This window comes from Notolepis coatsorum, assembly GCF_963971535.1.
Source record: "Notolepis coatsorum genome assembly, chromosome: 4".
Lineage (NCBI taxonomy): Eukaryota > Metazoa > Chordata > Actinopteri > Aulopiformes > Paralepididae > Notolepis > Notolepis coatsorum.
In genome coordinates this window covers 172,580,548-172,601,606 of record NC_140168.1, presented here as the reverse complement: position 1 = coordinate 172,601,606, position 21,059 = coordinate 172,580,548, and the positions used below count along the sequence as shown (strand labels likewise).

The 21,059-nt window shown below is 43.2% G+C and overlaps 1 protein-coding gene across 4 annotated transcripts in view; it reads right to left on the bottom strand.

Moving 5' to 3' along the window:
• The window catches only part of LOC311227287 (enhancer of polycomb homolog 1-like), a 186,777-nt gene that overhangs the window by 14,503 nt on the left and 151,215 nt on the right, over positions 1–21,059 (bottom strand). For all 4 annotated transcript variants that reach the window (XM_084312883.1, XM_084312881.1, XM_084312884.1 and 1 more), the window contains 7 exons: positions 17,339–17,557; positions 16,238–16,386; positions 15,625–15,772; positions 7,100–7,264; positions 5,714–5,803; positions 4,583–4,731; positions 4,045–4,469 (listed from right to left, as the gene is read on the bottom strand). In XM_084312883.1, coding sequence (XP_084169009.1) covers positions 4,045–4,469; positions 4,583–4,731; positions 5,714–5,803; positions 7,100–7,264; positions 15,625–15,772; positions 16,238–16,386; positions 17,339–17,557 — 1,345 coding nt within the window. The remainder of the gene's footprint in view (positions 1–4,044; positions 4,470–4,582; positions 4,732–5,713; positions 5,804–7,099; positions 7,265–15,624; positions 15,773–16,237; positions 16,387–17,338; positions 17,558–21,059) is intronic.

Sequence of the window (21,059 nt, the reverse complement as noted above, 5' to 3'; positions counted from 1 at the left end):
TCTCTCTAAATGAAAAGGGATTTCACGGTAACATAAATAATGTGTTTAATGTGTGAGCGAATGGGTAAAATGTGAGGAACAAATTGTAAAGAGCTTTAGATAAAAGTGCTATATAAACGCATCATTTACATTATGTGTCTTTAGTAACAGTGAAGGCCTAAGTGTATATTTGCATATTTAGTCTGGAAGTGAGCGGGAGCCAATCACAAGTGGTCACTTGAGATGCATTCTGATGCCAGGTGTGAACTGAAATCAGTCTCAGCTGGATCCAGACATTATCTGGAAACACAGGTCTGGAATAGGGCCTCTCTCACATTCACCCTCTTTTCCATTTAAGTCAAGCATCACTGTAGTTCCTGCCAACTACTTCAAATGAGTTCCCTCCTTGAGGGTATTTATTCCATTGTAACATAGTTCAGTAATTCCAGCTAGGCTTGGGCGATATTATCATTTACATATTGTGCACGTGGCCATGATATTTGCTAGGGATGCACCGAAATTTCGGCCACCGAAAGTTTTCGGCCGAAAATCCAAGGTCCATGGCCATCAAAGGTCCATGGCCTTTCGGCTTTTGGCCGAACGAGTTTTCACCGAAAATATATCACCGAAACAGAAACAACCTGTAACCTAACGCGTGTTGTTGTGATGATGTCGCGCTGTCGGGAGTCGCGCTGTTTCTATGTAAACTCTGCGCGCAACGCGTCCAATAAATGCGTCTTTAACATGCTTTTATATCCTTATTTACTATGAGTGATCTAATATGCATATTATTCAGAGCGAGAGGGGGGGGGGGGGGATTGTGTTTCTCACATTGACGCTGTCTGTCTGTCACACGTCTACTGTGCAGAGTCAAGAGAGCGCATTCATCTGGGAACTAGAAAGGTGCGCTCAGTAGAGCACAGATGTCCGCTGCGGCAGCCAGAGAAAAGATGGAATTAATGTACTGTATGCATTCAGAAGTGCTGAATAAATGTTTTATGGACCCATAATAGTGATTATTTATTATTTATGTTAAGTTTTGCCATAATCATATTTTTCCAAAATCATAATGTTCCACAACATTGGTAAAGAAAATTCTATTCTATGAATCATTTTCGGCCTTTCGGCTTTCGGTATCGGTTTCGGCCAAGAATTTCCCATTCGGTGCATCCCTAATATTTGCCCTTCATGTGTCCCTGATAAGAGCAATATTCAATTATGGAACATCCGTTAGGAATCTTGACTTGTGCTTATAGTCAGTCTCTTTCCCTTTCTCTCTTGCTTCACGCATTGTTGCATCAAAAAAGGTAACATTACGTGAGGTACAGTGATGCCAGTAACGCGTTATTGTAATCTGATTACTTTTCCCCGAAAATAGTAATCTAACGCGTTAATCTTTAAAAGCCAGTAATCTGATTGCAGTTACTTGTCCAAGTGGCTGTGCATTACTATTTCGTTACTATCTCATCATAAATTCATAATGCAGGCGGAATGCAGTATTTTATTTCGTTTTCGACAGTCAAAAATACATTTTGAGCCGTTTTTCTTTTGGGAGTGACGTGGTGTGGCAGTGAAAGGGTTAAATACAAGAATGTGTCCCGCGGCGTGACTGGTCCCTCTGTCTGTGAGTGACTCTGCTTTGGTTCAATCACATTCCCCATCCACAGTCTGCGAATCAGAGGCAGAGTAGGGCGGGTCTTCACAGCACGTCATGTGACATATGCGCCAATCGTGTGACAGCAGGGCTCCGTCGTCGGAGAATTCCACCCCAAAACGCTTGGCAAAAGTAAAAGTGAAACCGCAAGATGACTTTTGCGGTTTCTGTTCAGAATTCCACCCCAAAACGCTCGTCTAAACGTAGCCTCAGTCACTACTTCACGGCGGAGGAAACAAAATACTGTCTACCGCTAAAAACAGCACATCCAATTGCATTGAAAGCATCTGGAATCACAACACTAGCCGACGCTTCGACTAGGTACAGGAGGGTTGATGGTGGCAGAGCAAAAGCTCTTATTTGCCAGATTTACAGTTAATTTACATGTTAAAGAGAGACTGATTGTATGTTTATAGAGAGACATTTATAAAAACAATTGAATAGTTCAGCCTGCATTTGTTAGATGTGATACACTGGTTTTGTAAAACCACTGGCTGGCTGCTCTAATGCTGTGAGCATCATAGACTGTTGCTTTACCATACTTGATGGTACAGAAGCTGAAGCACTAGTTTAACAATTTACGTTATGTGCAGAGAAACAAGTTAAAAACAATTTATGCACTTTCAATAAAGCGTTTAAAAAAAACTGTTGGGGGAACGACGACGACTTCGTAACCTAGTTACTTTCAAAGTAACTAAGTTACTCTGATAATCAAGTAATCAGTAAAGTAACTTAGATTACTTTTTAAAGGAGTAATCAGTAATCAGATTACTTTTACAAGTAATCTGTGGCATCACTGGTGAGGTAACATTACCGTACTTTTCGGACTATAAGCCGCAGCTTTTTTCCCCATTTTTCGACCCTGCGGCTTATATAACGGTGCGGCTTATATGTGGACAAAACCCGAAAATCGAAATATTGTTTTTTTTACTGCATTGAAATGTTATTTATCTATTCCCTTATTTGCTAAACTTAATACAACTTGTAAATGAGTTCGACAGTATTGTGTCCCAATGGGAGTCATTCTCTGTAGAGGTGGGAACTTAAAGCTCAATATAAGAACGACCATGCACCACCACTCACAGAATCGAAAAAGAGCAATCAATCTGTCAATCCTTTCCGTGTCCGGGCCGGGTGAGGTTACCCGTGTTGAGTCAAATTAAGCCGCAGGCTCCACTCCTTACATATGGTAATTAAACATTAAAACACATGCGGCTTATAGTCCAGTGCGGCTTATATATGTACACATCATTCAATTTAGCTGCTGCGGCTTAGTCAGGTGCGGCTTATAGTGCGAAAAGTACGGTACATGTATCTTTTTAATTTTTTTGTATTATGTTTTTGGTAGATTTTTATTTGTTTGTATGTACTACCGGGCAGTCCGGTAGAGAGAGATAGAAGAAGAACGGGAGACAGAGCGGGGGGAAGACATTCGGCAAAGGACGCCGGGTCCGGGAATCGAACCCGGGTCAGCCGCTTCGCGACACAGCGAGTTACATGGGTCGCCACTTGGGTGCCCACATTACATGTATCTAACGTTTCTGCATGTTGGCCAACTTAGTGGAGAACACTTTGGAAAGATGTCAGCTCTTGTTGGCAAAAGAATGAAAATGTGAATGTAAACTTTTACACTGAACTCTGTCCCTCCTACAGTAGCCTCCTGGCTCTCCAAACTGTGCAATGTAAAATACCGTAACCCATAGGCACAGTAACAGTATATATTCTAAAAGAACAATCACCAACTGAGGAGGTTTAGTCAAGGTTTAAGCAGATAACGTTAGGCTACGTCCTTTCCGATGTGAAAAAGGCAGCCGGGGATAGTTATATGCACTGACCACGGACATGTGGTCAAGTGTTAATTTACAGCGCTGTATGTCCATCATGGCCCATTTTATTCATGAATCTTCAGAGATTGAAACATTAACTTTGTAGCGAAAGGCCTGTGTCAAACTAGCAACAACAACAAGACTTCCGGTCAGAGTTTTTCTAAATAAAAGCTTACGGCAATATCGTCAGTAGGGGAATTTCAATATCCTAAAACCTAATTCCAGTCCTCCTCGCGACGCGTCTCCCAATTGAAAAGTAACCGTCATATGAACACCGTCGGTACAATGTTGCAAGATAACATCAAGTGGCCAGACTGGCCGTGAGAACTAGAACCAGAAAACTGCGAGCAGCCTGACCATTTTATGCAGAAACATTGCAGGTATTAGGTCAAATGTGCAAACTGCAGGGAAGATAAGTTAACCCATTAAAAATCTAAAATCTAGAAAACTGGACTAAGAAAACATATTTGCTGCAGAATTGCAAAATGTAGATTTATTACATGAACAGTCACCCCCCCGTGTGCACCTGGCTGTCAAAAGGTGTATGCGACGGTGTGGGTGTTCGCCACCGGGGGGTCAACTCACCAGCGACGGGGTTGGGGGCCGGCCTGCTCCCGGGGTGGGCTTTGGCGGGCTGGCCCCCGAAGCCGGAGGCGGTGCGCTTGGTGCCCCGACTCAGCCTCCTGAAGAGCGGGTGGGCGTGGTCCAGCTGGTGTAGTGGGAGTGTCCGTGGCCTAAAGTGCCTCCAGCGGCACGCCTTTATGTTCAACAGCATCTGACTGAGGTCCGTGAAGGAAGGAGAGGTGGACGAGGAGGAGTGGGAGGCGGAGATCAGGGACAAGCTTCTGTCCGAGGTATTTGTTTCTGAGGTACTGGCCAACTTGTCGGCGGTGGCTTGAGAGCGTGGAGTCGTCGTAGCAGTAGGAGGAGGAGACGGCAGGTCGAGCGTTTCCCGATCCAGCCCGTGAAACACGTTGTCGTGGTCCGTGTGTGCCCGGTCCAGCAACACCCTGCGAGGCGGAGAGAAGAGAGTGGTTAGCATCTCCACCTATATATACACTCATCAGTAAGAATGAACCCTGGTCCCCAACTCAATTAATTTCCGGGTTATAAGTGAACCGACCTGCCCCCTCTGCCCACGCGCCGTCGGGCCACGCCCAGGCAGCGGCGGGGCACGGTGAGCGTGGTGAGGCTGTAGCGGTAACGGGCGTCTGCCAGGCCGCCCTCCCAGGGGCCGCACCACGGCCAGCTGCCCACGCGCTCCTGACGGGCCTGCAAACATACCAGGACGTCCATCAAGTTTAGGTTTATTTGCACTTAAATGAATACACCAATATTTTGGGAAATTAGCTTACCAGAGAGAGACAAGATGATACCAGTTTCCTCTTTGTGCGTTCAGTAGAAAGCTATCTGGCTGCACGTTAGCCTAGCTCTCTGGAGAAGACGGTAAGCTAATTTCCCAAAATGTTGGCGTGTTCCTTTAATATTAATATGCATACAGGAAGAATAAGAACAATGATTATGCAACGTCAATGCTTCAAAGCCAAACAAAGGAAAACACACTACAATTTGCAGGGGCATTGTTTGCAAAATGAGATTGCAAGAAATTAGGCTTAGGTAGGTAATGAGTTAGGTGTACATATTTATACATGAATACACAAGTCTGGTATATGTTCACATCACAAATTGATATAAGTTTGTATTTTCTGAAGAGGAGCAGAAGGGTCATATCTTTTAGCAAAGCAAATTATTCTCAAAAATGTCTTTTGGATTAGAACAATCATATTGAGATATGTGGGACATGTGGCAGACCCAACAGTATTATAATGCATAATATAAAGAATAAATTAAACTAGTAATACATTAATGATTAATCAATGAATTAATTCTACTCAAGATACCAATTGACTTTAGTCTTTTTACAGACATGGTATTTCCATACCAAATGTTTGTCTACTATGACACCTCAAAACAGTCTTCGGAGTTATTAAAGTCATAGATCTCAACTCTACAAAGAATCCCATCTGCCTTCAAAGGAAAGAATCCCATCTGCCTTCAAGGGAAAGAATCCCATCTGCCTTCAAGGGAAAGAATCCCATTTGCCTTCAAGGGAAGGTTTAGACTTTTTCTAGAGGCCGATCACAATGATCCCAACCCGGCCACAGCTCAGGACATGCATCCACCTTTTTCTTCTCATTTGAGGGCCCATTTTTGATCTTCACGAGACCCACACGTTTGAAAAGCGGTGACTTACGGCGTGGTACTGGCAGCCTGCTCTCCGGTGGAAGGCGTAGGCACCGTCTGGGTCGTTCTCCTCTTCTGCTTCCGACGAGCCGGAGTGCAGCTAGAGACGGGAGGGGCATGTTTAAAAGCCAAGCAATCCAACCCATAATACTACATGCTTTAGTGAGTAGATTCAAGGGCAGAGTACAGTAAACATGCTGTTCACAATAATATATATATATATATAGAAAAGCATCAAAAGGACAAACGTGTATTGTAAGAGAGAAGGTCCTAGGGAGGCTATAGTCAAGAAAAAATACAATGAGTATTTATTTTTATTATTATATATATTTTTTTGTATCTGAATGTTTCTTCCATTTCATTGGTTTTATTCTTTTTAATAGTTTTTATTCATAAATGTTTTCTATCTTTACCTCCTTTAATGTAGCACTTTGAGATTGTCACAAATATAAGTGCGTTACAAATTGAATTTATTATTATTATTATGAGTAATAACATCAGTGCACCGATATATCATTGACGGATATTACCCTGCTCGACAGATACTGAAATATTCCACTGATATTACTTGGGCCATGTTTAGATGGGAACGCTCGCGGGTGAAACCGGCAAAATATTTCTTCGAATGTGCCTTTTGTTTATACGGCAACAGCGTTTTTGCGGGGAGAATCCGCAAAAAAGTGAGACCACCTTCCTGGGTGGAAATCCTAGAAACGATAAACCTTTGCGCTCTCATCTGAACAGTCAAACCGCATAAAACTATGACGAAAGGGTTCTCAAGGCTCTCGTCGCGTACTGCTTACATCACAGGCATGCGCCAGTAGCCTAGAAGCGTAAACAAAGCATGTCTGATTCTATCCATGGCGATCACCTGAAGGCTACATTGGCAGTACTTTTAAAATGCACAAGAATCTGTCCCGCGGCTATCGCAACTATTAGTGACTGGACCCACTGTCTGTGAGTGACTCTGATTTGGTCCAATCACATTACCCCACCCACAGTCTGCGAATCAGAGGCAGAGTAGGGCGGGTCTTCACAGCACGTCATGTGACATATGCGCCAATCGTGTGACAGCGGGGCTCCGTCGTCTCGCGTCATTACAGCCTCGTCTGCACGCAGAATTCCATCCCAAAACACTAGTCTAAACGCAACATTAAAAGTGAGACCGCAAGACGACTTTTGCGGTTTCTGTTCAGACTCTCTCCGTCTAAACATGGCCTTAGTTACATTTCAGGTAATCCATCAAAACAACAAAAAAACACATGAGATTTCTTTTACCCATCGGTTTTGGGCCAAATAAATAAAAACCATCCTGCATTTGTCACATCCTACTATTATGAACCACCGTTCTTTGTAGCAGTCGATGAGTATGAGACGGTGAGCGCCGTGCTGGTACCTGGGTGAAGGGCTCGTCGTCCGAGCTGGGGAAGTCGTACTGGTTGAGGTCCTTGGCATTGAACACGGCGGGGCCCGAGTGGTGCAGTGCCCCCGAGGACAAGGCCAGGACCTTCTGCTTCTTCTCATACTTCCGCTTCTGCCGCGGGACTTCTGCCTTCTCCGGCTGGAGAGAGAGAGAGAAACAGACCGTTGTGATTGACGATTCATATAACACAAATGATGAGTAGGAAAGCAATGCTTTAAAAAAGGTTTAAGTTCAGGATTTTGGACCCTGGCCCAGTTTTCTACACATGGATGACTACGTTGAAGGGTAGAGTCCTCTCTCAGCACATACTGACTCTCTTCATACTGGATAGCCAGCTCTTCCTTAAGCCACAAAACAAAGCTAACGTCACTGTAAAATCACTTAACCCTCTAGAGGCCAAGGGCCTGTTTGCACCCGTCGGCTGAGAACAAAAGAATTTCGAATGTCTTCCAAATGCTCAAAAAGTACATCTTTTCAGAAATCGATAAAAATAGATAAATGACAATTTCGAGTGCTTCGAGATGTAATATATATGACTCCTTACTTGCTAAACGTAATACGACTTGTAAATATGTTTAATTCTTGCTAAATTGTATAGTTCTAAATTATCCCCGTATTCACGGAACTACAACGCATCACGTACATGCACGCCAGGGCTCGAGACTAACGATGTCCCGCCGTCCCGGGGACGATCAATTATTGATTTGGGACGAACAGAAATCTTTGCTGGGACGCATCCGGGACGGAGAGGATTTTTTTTTCACAGGAAATGTCAATTGGCCGACTGTCAGTGCGCGCATATATTGCTGTCAAATGGTTAATGTCTCGTGCTGACTAAGTTCACTGAAGTCTAAACGTAGCGTGATTTGCCAAATCCAATGACTATCTCCGCCTCCCAACGCAGCAATACGCTCATCCAGCATCAAGTTACTTCCTACCCACCTCTCCTCCGGTACAGTACTGCAGCTACATGCTAGCTAACCTAGCTCATGTTAGCGTCGTCACTGAACCACCTCGCGTACACAATTAATGACATGTTGCGGACAGCCATATCGGTGACAATGTTTAGCTTTTAGTGCCAAATGATAAGAGTCTGAGGCGGAGTCTCAAAAGAGAATGTTGAATATTTATTGTGCAAAAATCACAACATCCTCTCCAACGGAGCCTTGTAGCCGAGTAGGGTATATCTGCAGAGCCACTTGGTAACGAGTGCAACACCGTGTAATGTCCGTGTGGATCGTTGGAGTAGGGTATATCTGCAGTGCTGCAGCCCCGTATAGATTTGTATTAGTATCATAATCAATCACCTGTTGTTGAATAAATACCATTACTTTCTAGTTATTACTTAAAACAGTATATATAAAACAGTAGCTGTATAAAAAAATAAATAAAAAAAAAGTATAATTTATATAATTTAATAAAAAAAAATAAAAAAAATAAATGTATGCACTGGTATTTTTGGGACGGTTACATTCACTTTGGGACGGTTAAAATTGTATTTCGGGACGGTTCTGGGACGGTGGTGAAAAAAGTTAGTCTCGAGCCCTGATGCACGCGCACACACAAACAGCGCTGATAGGTGTTAAATCACTGAGTGATCTAATATGCATATCATTCTTCAGAGCGAGAGGGGGAGGGATTGTGTTTCTCACATTGTCGCTGTCTGTCGTTGAACTCACTGCTCTCAGCTGAACTCGCGAGGATATCTCGCCATGGGGCTGCATATTTCTCCAACAAATCATACCGTCTATAAGATCTATTTTCTGGTATTCCAAGTTTAGTCAGGATAATATAATCTGCATTATCATTCTCGAGAATACACGCGGACCCGACGGGACGTTATGAATTAAAAGTAGTCCAACATGCTTTGCATCCAAACCAGTGTATATACCCACGTCGCGCTAAAACATTAACTACTGCAATGTTATCTGCTAACTTGAGTATTCCAACTAAGCTAAGCAAAATAATGCTCTGTAACAACTCATCTCGAGTCTGCTTCTATGTGCGACAGAAACTCTGCAGCAGCGGTTCCAAAACTATAATAGTCTAACATGCTTTTCATCCTCGCCAGTGTATATACCCACGTCGCGCTAAAACATTAACTACAGTATGGCAGAGACAGAGTGCGTGTGTGTGTGTATACGAGTTATGAATTATCTCTCGCAGTTCATTCAAGCGGGCTACGTGAACTACAGTATCAGCCACTGGCTGCTGTGTGACAAGCTGCTTTAGTTGACAGCTTACGCATCGATGGCTTTGTGAAGTCTCTCTCTTCAAATGGGCTTTATTGACATGGGAAACATACGTTTACATGGCCAAATCCAAACAAAACAAAACAATCAAACAGAGAAATCAAAAGAAATCAGTACATTACAGAAGGAATTTCTTGTACAGTCTTCTGTACGGCTTCTCAGTTACAGTGGGTGACAATATTGTCACAAGGAAAGATGAAATTACATACCTAGGTTCCATCCTAGAGGCAAATCTTTCCTGTGACAAAATGGCATCCAATGTAATAAAAAAAAGTCAACCAACGAACTAGATTCTTGTACCGGATCTCCTCTCTGGTAAACAAGAATACCCTGAAGACTCTGGCAGGAGCACTCATTCAAGGGTACTACGACTATGCTTGCACCTCATGGTACCAAAGCACCTCAAAGGTGCTAAAAACAAAATTGCAAACATCACAAAACAAACTGGTCAGACTACTGCTTGACCTTACTACTAGAACCCACCTCACCCCTGCCCACTTTGACAACCTAGGATGGCTTAGAGTAGACGACAGAGTACAGCAACTTGCAATGGGCCTGGTCTACAAGATACACTACACGACTATGGTACCCATGTACATGTCAAAATACTTCCCAAAGGTCAGTGAATACCACGATCACAACACCAGAGGGAGCTCCACAAATCATGTTAAACCCAGATTCGGCTCAAACAAGGGACTAAACACGTTTAGCAATTATGCCACATCAATGTGGAACGCCCTACCCAAAGCTGTAAAGGAATGCGAATCTCTACCCACTTTCAAAACCACTCTCAAAGAAGGGCAAGGCTAAGAGAATCATTAAAGACCTCAGAAGAAGCTTCTATCCCCAGGCCATCAGGCTGCTAAACGAACAATGAATGAACACTACACAACAACCACCAAACGCACATAGCACACACATCCACACGCACACACTCACTTTAAACAAACACACTGTAGCACCCACTCCCCACACTTTATATTTATTGATGAAGGATTGCACTACAACTCGTACACCTTACTGTAAATTGTACCTAAATTGTACCTCATCCCATTTCTGCTTTGCACTAGATAGTACTGTACATTAGTACACTGCATAGTATTGTATATTATATGGTAACTCAGAACATTGTACATATGTCTATACCGAACACTGTGACCTCATTTTCTTCTTCTAAATTACATGCTATACTATGTTATTTGATACTATCTTGTCTAGCACAGTCTCTGGAGCGTAACAGTAACAAGCATTTTGTATGAAAGTATTCTGTACTTCTGTATGACAACTATTAAAGAAACTTGAAACTTGAAACTATATTATGTAACAAAAAAAGGGGAAATTCTGAGGAGGTGGAGCTAGTTACTTTAGACCTCAGAATAGTCAAATCAGGACTTGTATAGACTGAAGAGTGGACATATTACATTGCATACTAGCTGGAGCTGCAGGTGTTACTGTCCAGTATAAAGAACAGCATGGACGCTAACCTTCAACAGTGATCGATGAGTAACAACAGCATGGACTGCATGGACTCTACCCTTCAACAGTCATCGATGAGTAGGAAATAGGGCTAGGGGTCCAAAATCCGTACAATTTAATAGCAGACCCTGGTTGAGTTTCATGAGCGCCAACCATCTGTCCTGGCATCAGTTTCTCCAGATTCTGCTCCACTGAGCCCAATAATTCATACTTCCTCCCGATGTGGCCTTCCAAGAAGTCCTCCCAGATCAGTTATACAAGACCTCTATGCCTCTTGAAGTCTGAATTACATTTGTATGCCACCAATAAAAACGGGTCCACAACCCATTTTGGGTCGCGACCCAGAGTTTGGGAAACGCTGCCCTAAAGTAATATAGGAGTCTCACCTTGGACTTGTAGTCTTGAGACCCTAAAGTAATGTAGGAGTCTCACCTTGGACTTGTAGTCTTTGTGACCCTAAAGTAATGTAGGAGTCTCACCTTGGACTTGTAGTCTTTGTGACCCTAAAGTAATGTAGGAGTCTCACCTTGGACTTGTAGTCTTTGTGACCCTAAAGCAGGGGTTCCCAAACTTTTTCAGCTCGAGACTCAAAAGAGAAATTTGGTGTTTCCCCGGGACCCAAACTTACAAAAATACATCATGAATTGCCATAACGTACATTTATAAACTACTGATAACACAACAAACCATGAATTTCAAATGTATATGAAATGTATTTATTTAATTATAAAAGTACATCACAGCAATAATCGGAGTGTAATGTTAAGTTTCTCACCACCTCATAACATATGTACATCAGGGTTTCCGTTAGAATTTTTTTTTGCAGGTCTGAGTGTCCGGTAGATTTCACTCTACCGGACAAATGGGATAAATTCCGGTCAGAGTTTATTGAGCTTAAAAACAATTGATAGGCCTATATAAAGAATGACATCCTCAAGGCATTTATAATATTTTAAAACTAGGCTACTTTTGCGTATATACAGTCATTAACACTTTGGTTGCCTAAGGTTAAATTAATGATATACCATAGATTGCCAGCGCTATTTGTCTATGGAGAAAGTCCCCTTCTTTGCAGGGCTATAACTTTTTAAATTCTATTGCTACATTGCCATTATTAGGGCCCATTCAAAGTCCTATATGTATTGTTCATTGTGTAGCAACGTTAAACTTTTTCATTCACATATTCATAGTAAAGTATGGTCTAATGTATAAGTATGTTTTCATCTCTTTCTGCAGCTTTCTCCAGAACGTGATATATAGCCCCAAATGCATTATATTGATGATGAAATACAGTTTGATGGCAATCAGCGCGATATAAAAAATTCCAACTAGACGTACTTCTAGAAGTTACTACACGTCATCTGATGTTGACCGGATGGGCGAGGGGGCGTTTATAATTCCGTGGGCAGCATTATACCAATCATCTAATGTGGGTCAAATGTTGATAATATCAGTTATTATCGAAGACGGTAACGTTACACGCTGAAACTCACCCCAGTCTCCGCGCGCCGTTGGGCGATCATCGTCGAGTAGAAATTTTATCATTATGGGATATATTATTACCCGGTCCATCTCCAGCTTGTATAATGGTATATACGTCCAAATCATGTTGTTTATCGAGTTATTGGCAATCGATCGCTATGTAGTGTGACGAGCTAGAGTGCCGGAACCTATACCGAGTGCCCGGAAGTAATATGGCCGACCAGCAAAACCTCTACTGCGCTTCCTGTTAAGCGGTTGCGCCGATCGGCCACCAGATGGCGCTCCTGAACCGCCAGAGAGCTCAGTGGGTCCTGCTGGTGGATCTCAGGCCAGCGGAGGGACATTATGAATCCGATCGCAGATTTTTGAAATATTGATATAAGGACGCTGTACAGCGTCCCCCGGCAACTTTAGCATGGCCAGGAAAGACGTCTAAAGACGGGTCCCGGCAGTCAAAGTGTTAATATATTCCAAATAAAATAAGTCCCTCGAGACTTCGTGCTGCTGCCGACTTGAGGTGTCTGTGGGCAGTCTGCCCGACATTAATAAACAGCAGTCTGTTATAATCACATTTTTATGAGCTAACGAATTCCGTTATATTGGACATTTGTATTAATTATATCAAGCGAAGAACTGAGAAATTTGGCAGAGAGAGACGGCAACATTATCGTGGGTTTGCGTGATGTATATCTCCACCTCCCAACGACTTGGTGCTGGTCATAATGTCCGGTGAAAATAATTCCCTCTAAGCACAATTTGATTATTTGAATTGTATTAAAATAGGCTAAAATTAAATAGCCTATGCGATGAACGGTTCATTACATTTGTTTCATCGTTGCACTTGCTTCACCAAGCAGCCGGTCTAATAATGACAAAGCTGTTGTCAGCGCGAGCTTGCTGCTGCTAGATTTGCAAGAAGCATCCAGCTGCAGACCCGCAGAGCAGCTGTGTTTCCAGGTCCGGTCGCGTGTAGCATAATGACAAGCAAGCAGTGCAAAAATGCGGAAGCATTCGTCACCGCACGCCACTACGGTAAAGCGCCTTTCTTTTCAGGCGCGCTTTGGGAGCTGTCGCGCGGAAATAGGCTGTCTATTGCCATTCTCTTTGACAAACTCTAACCTTAACCAGCTCCTTAACAGCGCCTAAACTTAACCGTTCTAACCTTAACCAACTCCGAAACAATGCCTAACCTTAACCTTAACCATGCCTAACCTTAACCATAGAAAGAATATTGCCATTCTCTTTGACAAACTCTAACCTTAACCAGCTCCTTAACAGCGCCTAAACTTAACCGTTCTAACCTTAACCAACTCCGAAACAATGCCTAACCTTAACCTTAACCATGCCTAACCTTAACCGGCGAAAGAATACACGTTAAAAAAAAAAAATTTGATGGGATTCGAACTCGCCAGCAAACGAGCCGTAGGATCCACAGCCATGCAGTCTTGCCAATTGAGCTATTTCTGGATACTGAATAAGGGGCGGTGACTTATATATATTGAGCTCCGCTCGTGTCGAACCAAGGCGGGATCTCATGCGCATGCGCGGGCACCTCGCGCGAGCACGCCGGCGCACGCACGCACCTGAGCGAGCACGCCGTTGCCGGTGCACGCACCTGGGCGCTGGGCGAAGGAAAATGAAAGGCGCATTACTGCACGCCACTACGGTAGAATGCTTCCGCATTCTTGCACTGCTTGCTTGTCATTAAAGGATAACTCCACTTTTTTTTTAAATTAGCTTATTTAACATCTTCCCTGGAGTTAGACAAGAAGATGCATACCTTTTTTGTCTCTGTGCGTGCATTTTAGCTTTGGGAATAGACGCTCCGTTAGCATAGCTTAGCTTCATCACTGGAAGTGGGGGAGGACAGTAGCCTTACAGTGTATTGCAAGGTCTGACATTGACCAAACTTGATATGCATGGCCTTGGTGGGCTCTAGGTCAACTCCTGAAAAGGGGGTCAATGTCAGACTTTGCAATCAAAAGTTAGGGGGCTAATAACCCTTGCCATAATTTCAGTGCGCCCCTAACTTTTGATTGCAAGGTCTGACATTGACCCCCTTTTCAGGAGTTGACCTAGAGCCCACCAAGGTCATGCATATCAAGTTTGGTCAATGTCAGACCTTGCAATACACTGTAAGGCACTGTAAGGCTACTGTCCTCCCCCACTTCCAGTGATGAAGCTAAGCTATGCTAACGGAGCGTCTATTCCCAAAGCTAAAATGCACGCACAGAGACAAAAAAGGTATGCATCTTCTTGTCTAACTCCAGGGAAGATGTTAAATAAGCTAATTTAAAAAAAAAAGTGGAGTTATCCTTTAAGGAACAGGCGGTCCGGTCTGGGGACCGCACTGTGTACTGCACTGTGCCAGCAAAGCTGGTGGGTTCTGTGGGTCTGCAGCTGCATGCTTTTCGCAAATCTAGCAGCAAGCTCTCGCTGACACAGCGTCGTCATTATTAGACCGGCTGCTTGGTGAAGCAACAATGAAACAAGTAATGATTGTTTCGTTCATCGCATAGGCTATTTAATTTTAGCCTATTTGAATACAATTCAAATAATCAAATTGTGCTTAGAGGGAATTATTTTCACCGGACATTATGACCGGAGAGATTAAATATGTCGGACTTCAACAGATTTTGCCGGTCAAATACCGGTAATTACCGGCTAACGGAAACGCTGATGTACATACAATTTTGTTACACTTTTAAATGAACAAACATGTTCTACTCTCCTTTCTATTTCTCACCCTTTTCAACTCTCCATTTCTTACCCCCTCCCTCCGTCCCTCAACCACCCCAACATTGAGCAACATTCTAATTAATTTGTACTGACTTATTTAAAAATTCTACTGACCTGACATCATGCTAGAAGGGGTATAATATTTCATCTATGGCACAATGAAATCTAATGAGAGGTATGTGGCTGGTTGAAGTTTTCAACCAGCAGATCTATTCTGGTCATGCTGAGCATTTAGTCCGTTTCTGTATTTGTTTTTCAGGTATGCTAGAGTAGAAAAACCAGATTCACATAAGTATGTGGTGCCAAACTGAATCAACACATCTACAGCTAAAATTGGTGACCCAATAAAAACGGGTCCGCGACCCAGAGTTTGGGAAACGCTGCCCTAAAGTAATATAGGAGTCTCACCTTGGACTTGTAGTCTTTGAGACCCTAAAGTAATGTAAAAGTCTCACCTTGGACTTGTAGTCTTTGTGACCCTAAAGTAATGTAGGAGTCTCACCTTGGACTTGTAGTCTTTGTGACCCTAAAGTAATGTAGGAGTCTCACCTTGGACTTGTAGTCTTTGAGGTCCATGTGGTCCTGGTGTCTGAACTGGTTGGTGAGGGGGACCAGGGGGATGATCTGGGGCTTGACCAGCGCCCGCTGCGCCAGGACCTCTGCCATCACCTCGCCGCCAAAGTCTGACATGCCGTTTCTGGGGAGGGAGGGTAACAGGGGATGAGGACGGGCCCAGTGGATGCCCAAAATGGGGTTCCAGAGACTCACTCTACCATCTCCAGTGTGAGGTGCAGCAGCTCACCTCTTCTCTACTATCTCCAGTGTGAGGTGCAGTAGCTCACCTCTTCTCTACCATCTCCAGTGTGAGGTGCAGCAGCTCACCTCTTCTCTACCATCTCCAGTGTGAGGTGCAGCAGCTCACCTCTTCTCTACTATCTCCAGTGTGAGGTGCAGCAGCTCACCTCTTCTCTACTATCTCCAGTGTGAGGTGCAGCAGCTCACCTCTTCTCTACTATCTCCAGTGTGAGGTGCAGCAGCTCACCTCTTCTCTACTATCTCCAGTGTGAGGTGCAGCAGCTCACCTCTTCTCTACCATCTCCAGTGTGAGGTGCAGCAGCTCACCTCTTCTCTACTATCTCCAGTGTGAGGTGCAGCAGCTCACCTCTTCTCTACTATCTCCAGTGTGAGGTGCAGCAGCTCCCTCTTGCTCTTCTCCCTCCTCTTGATCATCTCCAGGATGGTGACGGCTCGGCTCAGGTCCCGCCGCAGCTTCAGCATCTTCTCGTAGGACGCCTCGTCGTTCTTTCGATTCTGACGGGAAGACGCAACGATTTTGGTCAACTTTACATGACACGGTGGTAGTGACTAGACTGACTTACATGAGAATGAGATACTGCGATAGTTAGGGATGCACCAATGTCCCAGTACCACAAATCAGAATGATACCGGGCTTATAAGGGATCACCATCACTGAATTTTCCCAATACTAAAATCTCACAGCAAAAGTGATGAATAACACCTTAGAAATGAAAGCAAACACTCACATTTCTGGAAGGATGTTATGTGCCTTGCTCAAGGACACTTTAAAGTTGTTGAGGGAGGGGAGTGAGGTAGTAACCCTATGCCGAATTCTTTGCTTGGCGACATGGTGGCATATACGTCCTCCACATTTGGGATGAACATTTACAGTTTTCTTGCTAGACTAGGGCTGTCCACAACCAAATACATTTTAATACTAGGCCTGCCCACAACCATGGACATTTTAATACTAGGCCTGTCTACAACCAAGGACATTTTAATACTAGGCCTGCCCACAACCATGGACATTTTAATACTAGGCCTGTCTACAACCAAGGACATTTTAATACTAGGCCTGTCTACAACCAAGGACATTTTAATACTAGGCCTGCCCACAACCAAGGACATTTTAATACTAGGCCTGTCTACAACCAAGGACATTTTAATACTAGGCCTGTCTACAACCAAGGACATTTTAATACTAGGCCTGTCCACAACCAAGGACATTTTAATACTAGGCCCGTCTACAACCAAGGACATTTTAATACTAGGCCTGTCTACAACCAAGGACATTTTAACACTAGGCCTGTCCACAAACAAGGACATTTTAATACTAGGACTAGGCAGACTAGACTACATAAGAAAATTTGAACAATTTAAATAAAATAGAGCTGAATGTAATGAATGTGAGCATGTATAAAACACCAAAGCATATTTCACGACTCCCACCTTTCACACCGCTTACCTTCCTGGTCTGCATCTTCTCCGTGCGCCGCCGGAAGGCCACGTAGGGGTCGCTGGTGCTGGAGCCGTCCCTCTTCTCCTGCTTGACGGTGGGGATGAGCGAGGGGGGCGGGAGGACGCCCTTGTAGGCTTTCCTCTTGCGGCTCCAGTAGTCGAAGACCTCCTTGATCAGCTCGTCGTCCTCCTTCAGCAGAAGCTTTGCCTCCTGGAGGCTCACCAGCTAGTTCACACAACGACAAGTCGAGGCTCAAGTTTAGAACCCTGAGGGACGCCGCTCTGTTGCCAGTACATCTGTTCACACAATTAACTGTTCAAAGTCTCTTTTCCATTAACCAACATGATTCTTAAAAGTTCAGTTTAAGTTCTTCAGTTCAGTCATGACCAGGATACAGCAATCTAGTTCTCAATAATCCATGTTTTATTTAGTTTTCCCTTTACAATGATTTTCTAGGCAGAGCAGCAGTGAGACAGGTTTCAGCACGTTCAAAAAATTCTATTCTATTTAGGGGATATTTTTAATAACCAGGGTTTTTGTAGTTATGGAGAAATATGCACAAAATTTAACCTCACCGAGTCCACATGGCTTTTTTACATACAGTTACGCCTATGTTTGAGGTCTCACGGTGTTCCATTAGACATACCAGTTGAACACCAGATACCACAAATTCTTCTATGAAAGAGATACATTGAGAGGTTTTGTATCAGGTTTTTATTATCAATTACTAACGTCCTCGTATGAAACCCTCCAACTAGACTCTGTCTGGAGGAGGGATATACCAGACCTGGAAAGTGACTTTGATTGGCAAGAAGCATGGGCAAATGTCCGTCTTACATCAAGGAACCCGGACCATCAACAAATCAATCTTAACTATATTCACAGGACATACTTGACTCCTGTAAGACTGAACAGAATGGGCCTTAAACAAGACTCAAAATGCTCCCAATGTACAAATGGAGACGAAGGGACATTTATGCACATGTATTGGGACTGCCCACCAGTTAAGGCATTCTGGAAAGATGTGACCCATCAATTATCAAAACTCGTATCTTGGAATATACCAGTACACCCCTCTGTATTACTATTGAATGATGTTTTTGAGTTTGCAGTAAATCCACAGCTAAAGAGATTGGTTTCATCGGGTATCACAGTAGCTAAAAAACTGATCGCATCGCGCTGGTTTCAACCGGAAAAAATGTGCAGGAAGGTTTGGTCTCTTACATATCTCGATGTGATTTATCAAGAAATATCTACAGCAAGAATTCTGGGTCTCAACGAATCCAAAATGTCAATGTGGTTAGAAGTGGTGGAGAGAATAAAAGCTAGCTTATAATGGTAGTGTCTGGTTAGAGTGAGGGATAATGGAGGTACTATCCAAGGAGGGGTCCGGGAGGGGGGGGTTCGAGCTGGAGCATATGTGTGTAGGGTTTTAGAAAATAGGTATTAGGGGTATATCCTGTATAAGGCATTTGTATAATTGGTAATTTCGTTGGATATACACTATATACGTTAAAATATTATTATAGACTTTTTTTTTGTTTTCTGTTCTGTACTTGCATGTCATTTTAGCCACCTTGTCTGTTAGTTTCATTATGATTATGTGTCGAGTACTGACTTTTAATAATATTTGTTTTGCAAAAAAAGAAGAAAAAAAAAAAAAAAAAGGATCAAACACACCCTTTTACAGGTGGCACGCGTCTTCAATTAAAGTTACCTTGGAGCGTGGGCCTGTGTAATGTCCTGCGCTCAGCTGACTTACCACTGGGGGCAAAGTTGACATTACAGAAATAGCCTATAATGCAATGTCATTCTAAACAATATAACAAACAAATTAACGTAAATATCCATTAGGCTATTCTAAACCAGATGTATGCCAATTCATAAATACACTTTAGGCTACAATCAAATTAGATTTTAGGCTATTCAAATAATAAAAAAAAGTCACAACCTCAGAACGCGTGAGGCTCTCTTTTCTGCCACTGAAATCTCGCTCTGAAATCCCACAAGGCTAGAGCTGCTCTTTTTTTTTTGGGTCATCTTTTCCCCCCTCCTTTTTCCGATTTTTCTCCCATCCCACTGTTAGTCGTTATGCCAATTCCCAACCCCCTTCCTGGTTGTTGCGTACTCCCCCCTACTGTTGGTCCGAGAGGCCGGAGACTGTCACATGCTTTTCTCCGACGCATGTGCAGCCAGCCGGCAACCAGCCTGGCAGCTCAGATTCTCACTGGGAGAGTGTAACATGTGGAAGGTCGCACTACCTCTCTCCAGATCCTACCCTCGCTGAGCAGGCGCCCCGACCGAACTGTCCACAACGCCCAGGACCCACCCACGGCTCCCCTCCCCCTAACTCAGCCAAACGAGTTAGTATAGCGATCAGCCCGAGCCAAGGCAATGCTGACTCTCCGGGAGTCGAGACTGCAGCCTCTTGCATTGGTGACGAGCACAATCTCCGCTACGCCACCTGACCGCCCGAGCTGCTCTTTAAGAACATCTAAAAATTGATTTCCCTAAACAAGTACTCGAGCACTAAGTAATTAACGTGAGTACTGAATCTGGGAAAACATCTGAGTGAGTACTGAATCTTGGATAAAATCTGAGGTCACTAGTCTCGGGGTTATCATAGATTCAAAACTGAACTTCAATTCTCATATTAACAAAGTGACGAAAACATTGTTCTTCCATCACAGAAATATAGCAAAAGTACGCCATTTATTAATCAAAACGATGGTGAGAAGCGAATTCATGCATTCATATCTAGCCGGTTAGACTACCGTAATGCACTTTTCACGGATCTCCCTAAGAAAACCACAGAGAGGCTTCAGCTAATCCAAAACTCTGCAGCTCGACTGCTAACTAGAACCAAAAGGAGAGAGCCCATTAGTCCAGTCTTAGCTGCTTTACACTGGCTTCCTGTAACATTTAGAATCGACTTTAAGGTCCTTCTCCTTACATACAAAGCTCTAAATGGACAGGGACCTAGCTACATCACCAACACTCTAATAAATTACACGCCAGCAAGAACACTGCGATCATCAGCTGCTGGACTACTAGAGGCTCCCAGAAACAGTCAAAAGAGGATCGGTAATGCAGCCTTTATCAACTATGCCCGAAAACTATGGAACAAACTACACCAAAACATCAGGGAAGCCAACTCACTAGACATCTTCAAAAGACAGCTTAAAACCTATTTCTTTGCTCAGGCATTTAAATGAAACATCAGGGACATCCTGACACAAATTGTACTTACCTGCACTATTCTTACCCTGCCTACTTTTATACACTTCCTATCAAGTGTCGGTTCTATGCTAATTTTATCTCACTACCTCCTACTGTATGCACTGTAATTTTAAGAGAATATTTTATCACACTTTTTACTTCTTACTGATGCACTGCTCTGTTGTATGTTAAATACCCTGTTGTATGTCCGTTCTATTTTATAATTTTTAGACTATTTTTAAACTGAATCATTTTAAACTATTTTTATTAATTGTATTACTGAATGAAACTGTAAACAGAGCCTATTGGGATGCTAGATCCTAATGTGAAACACTGATTTACCTTACCTTGCTATCTCTATCTTTTTTATGCTCGCTTATTAGGGATGCACCGATCCGATATTGGTATCGGCCGCCGATATCAGTAAAATAGCTGGATCGGGTATCGGTAAAAAATAAATAAAATATCGGATAAAAAAAAAAAATATATAAATAAAATAAGATAACCA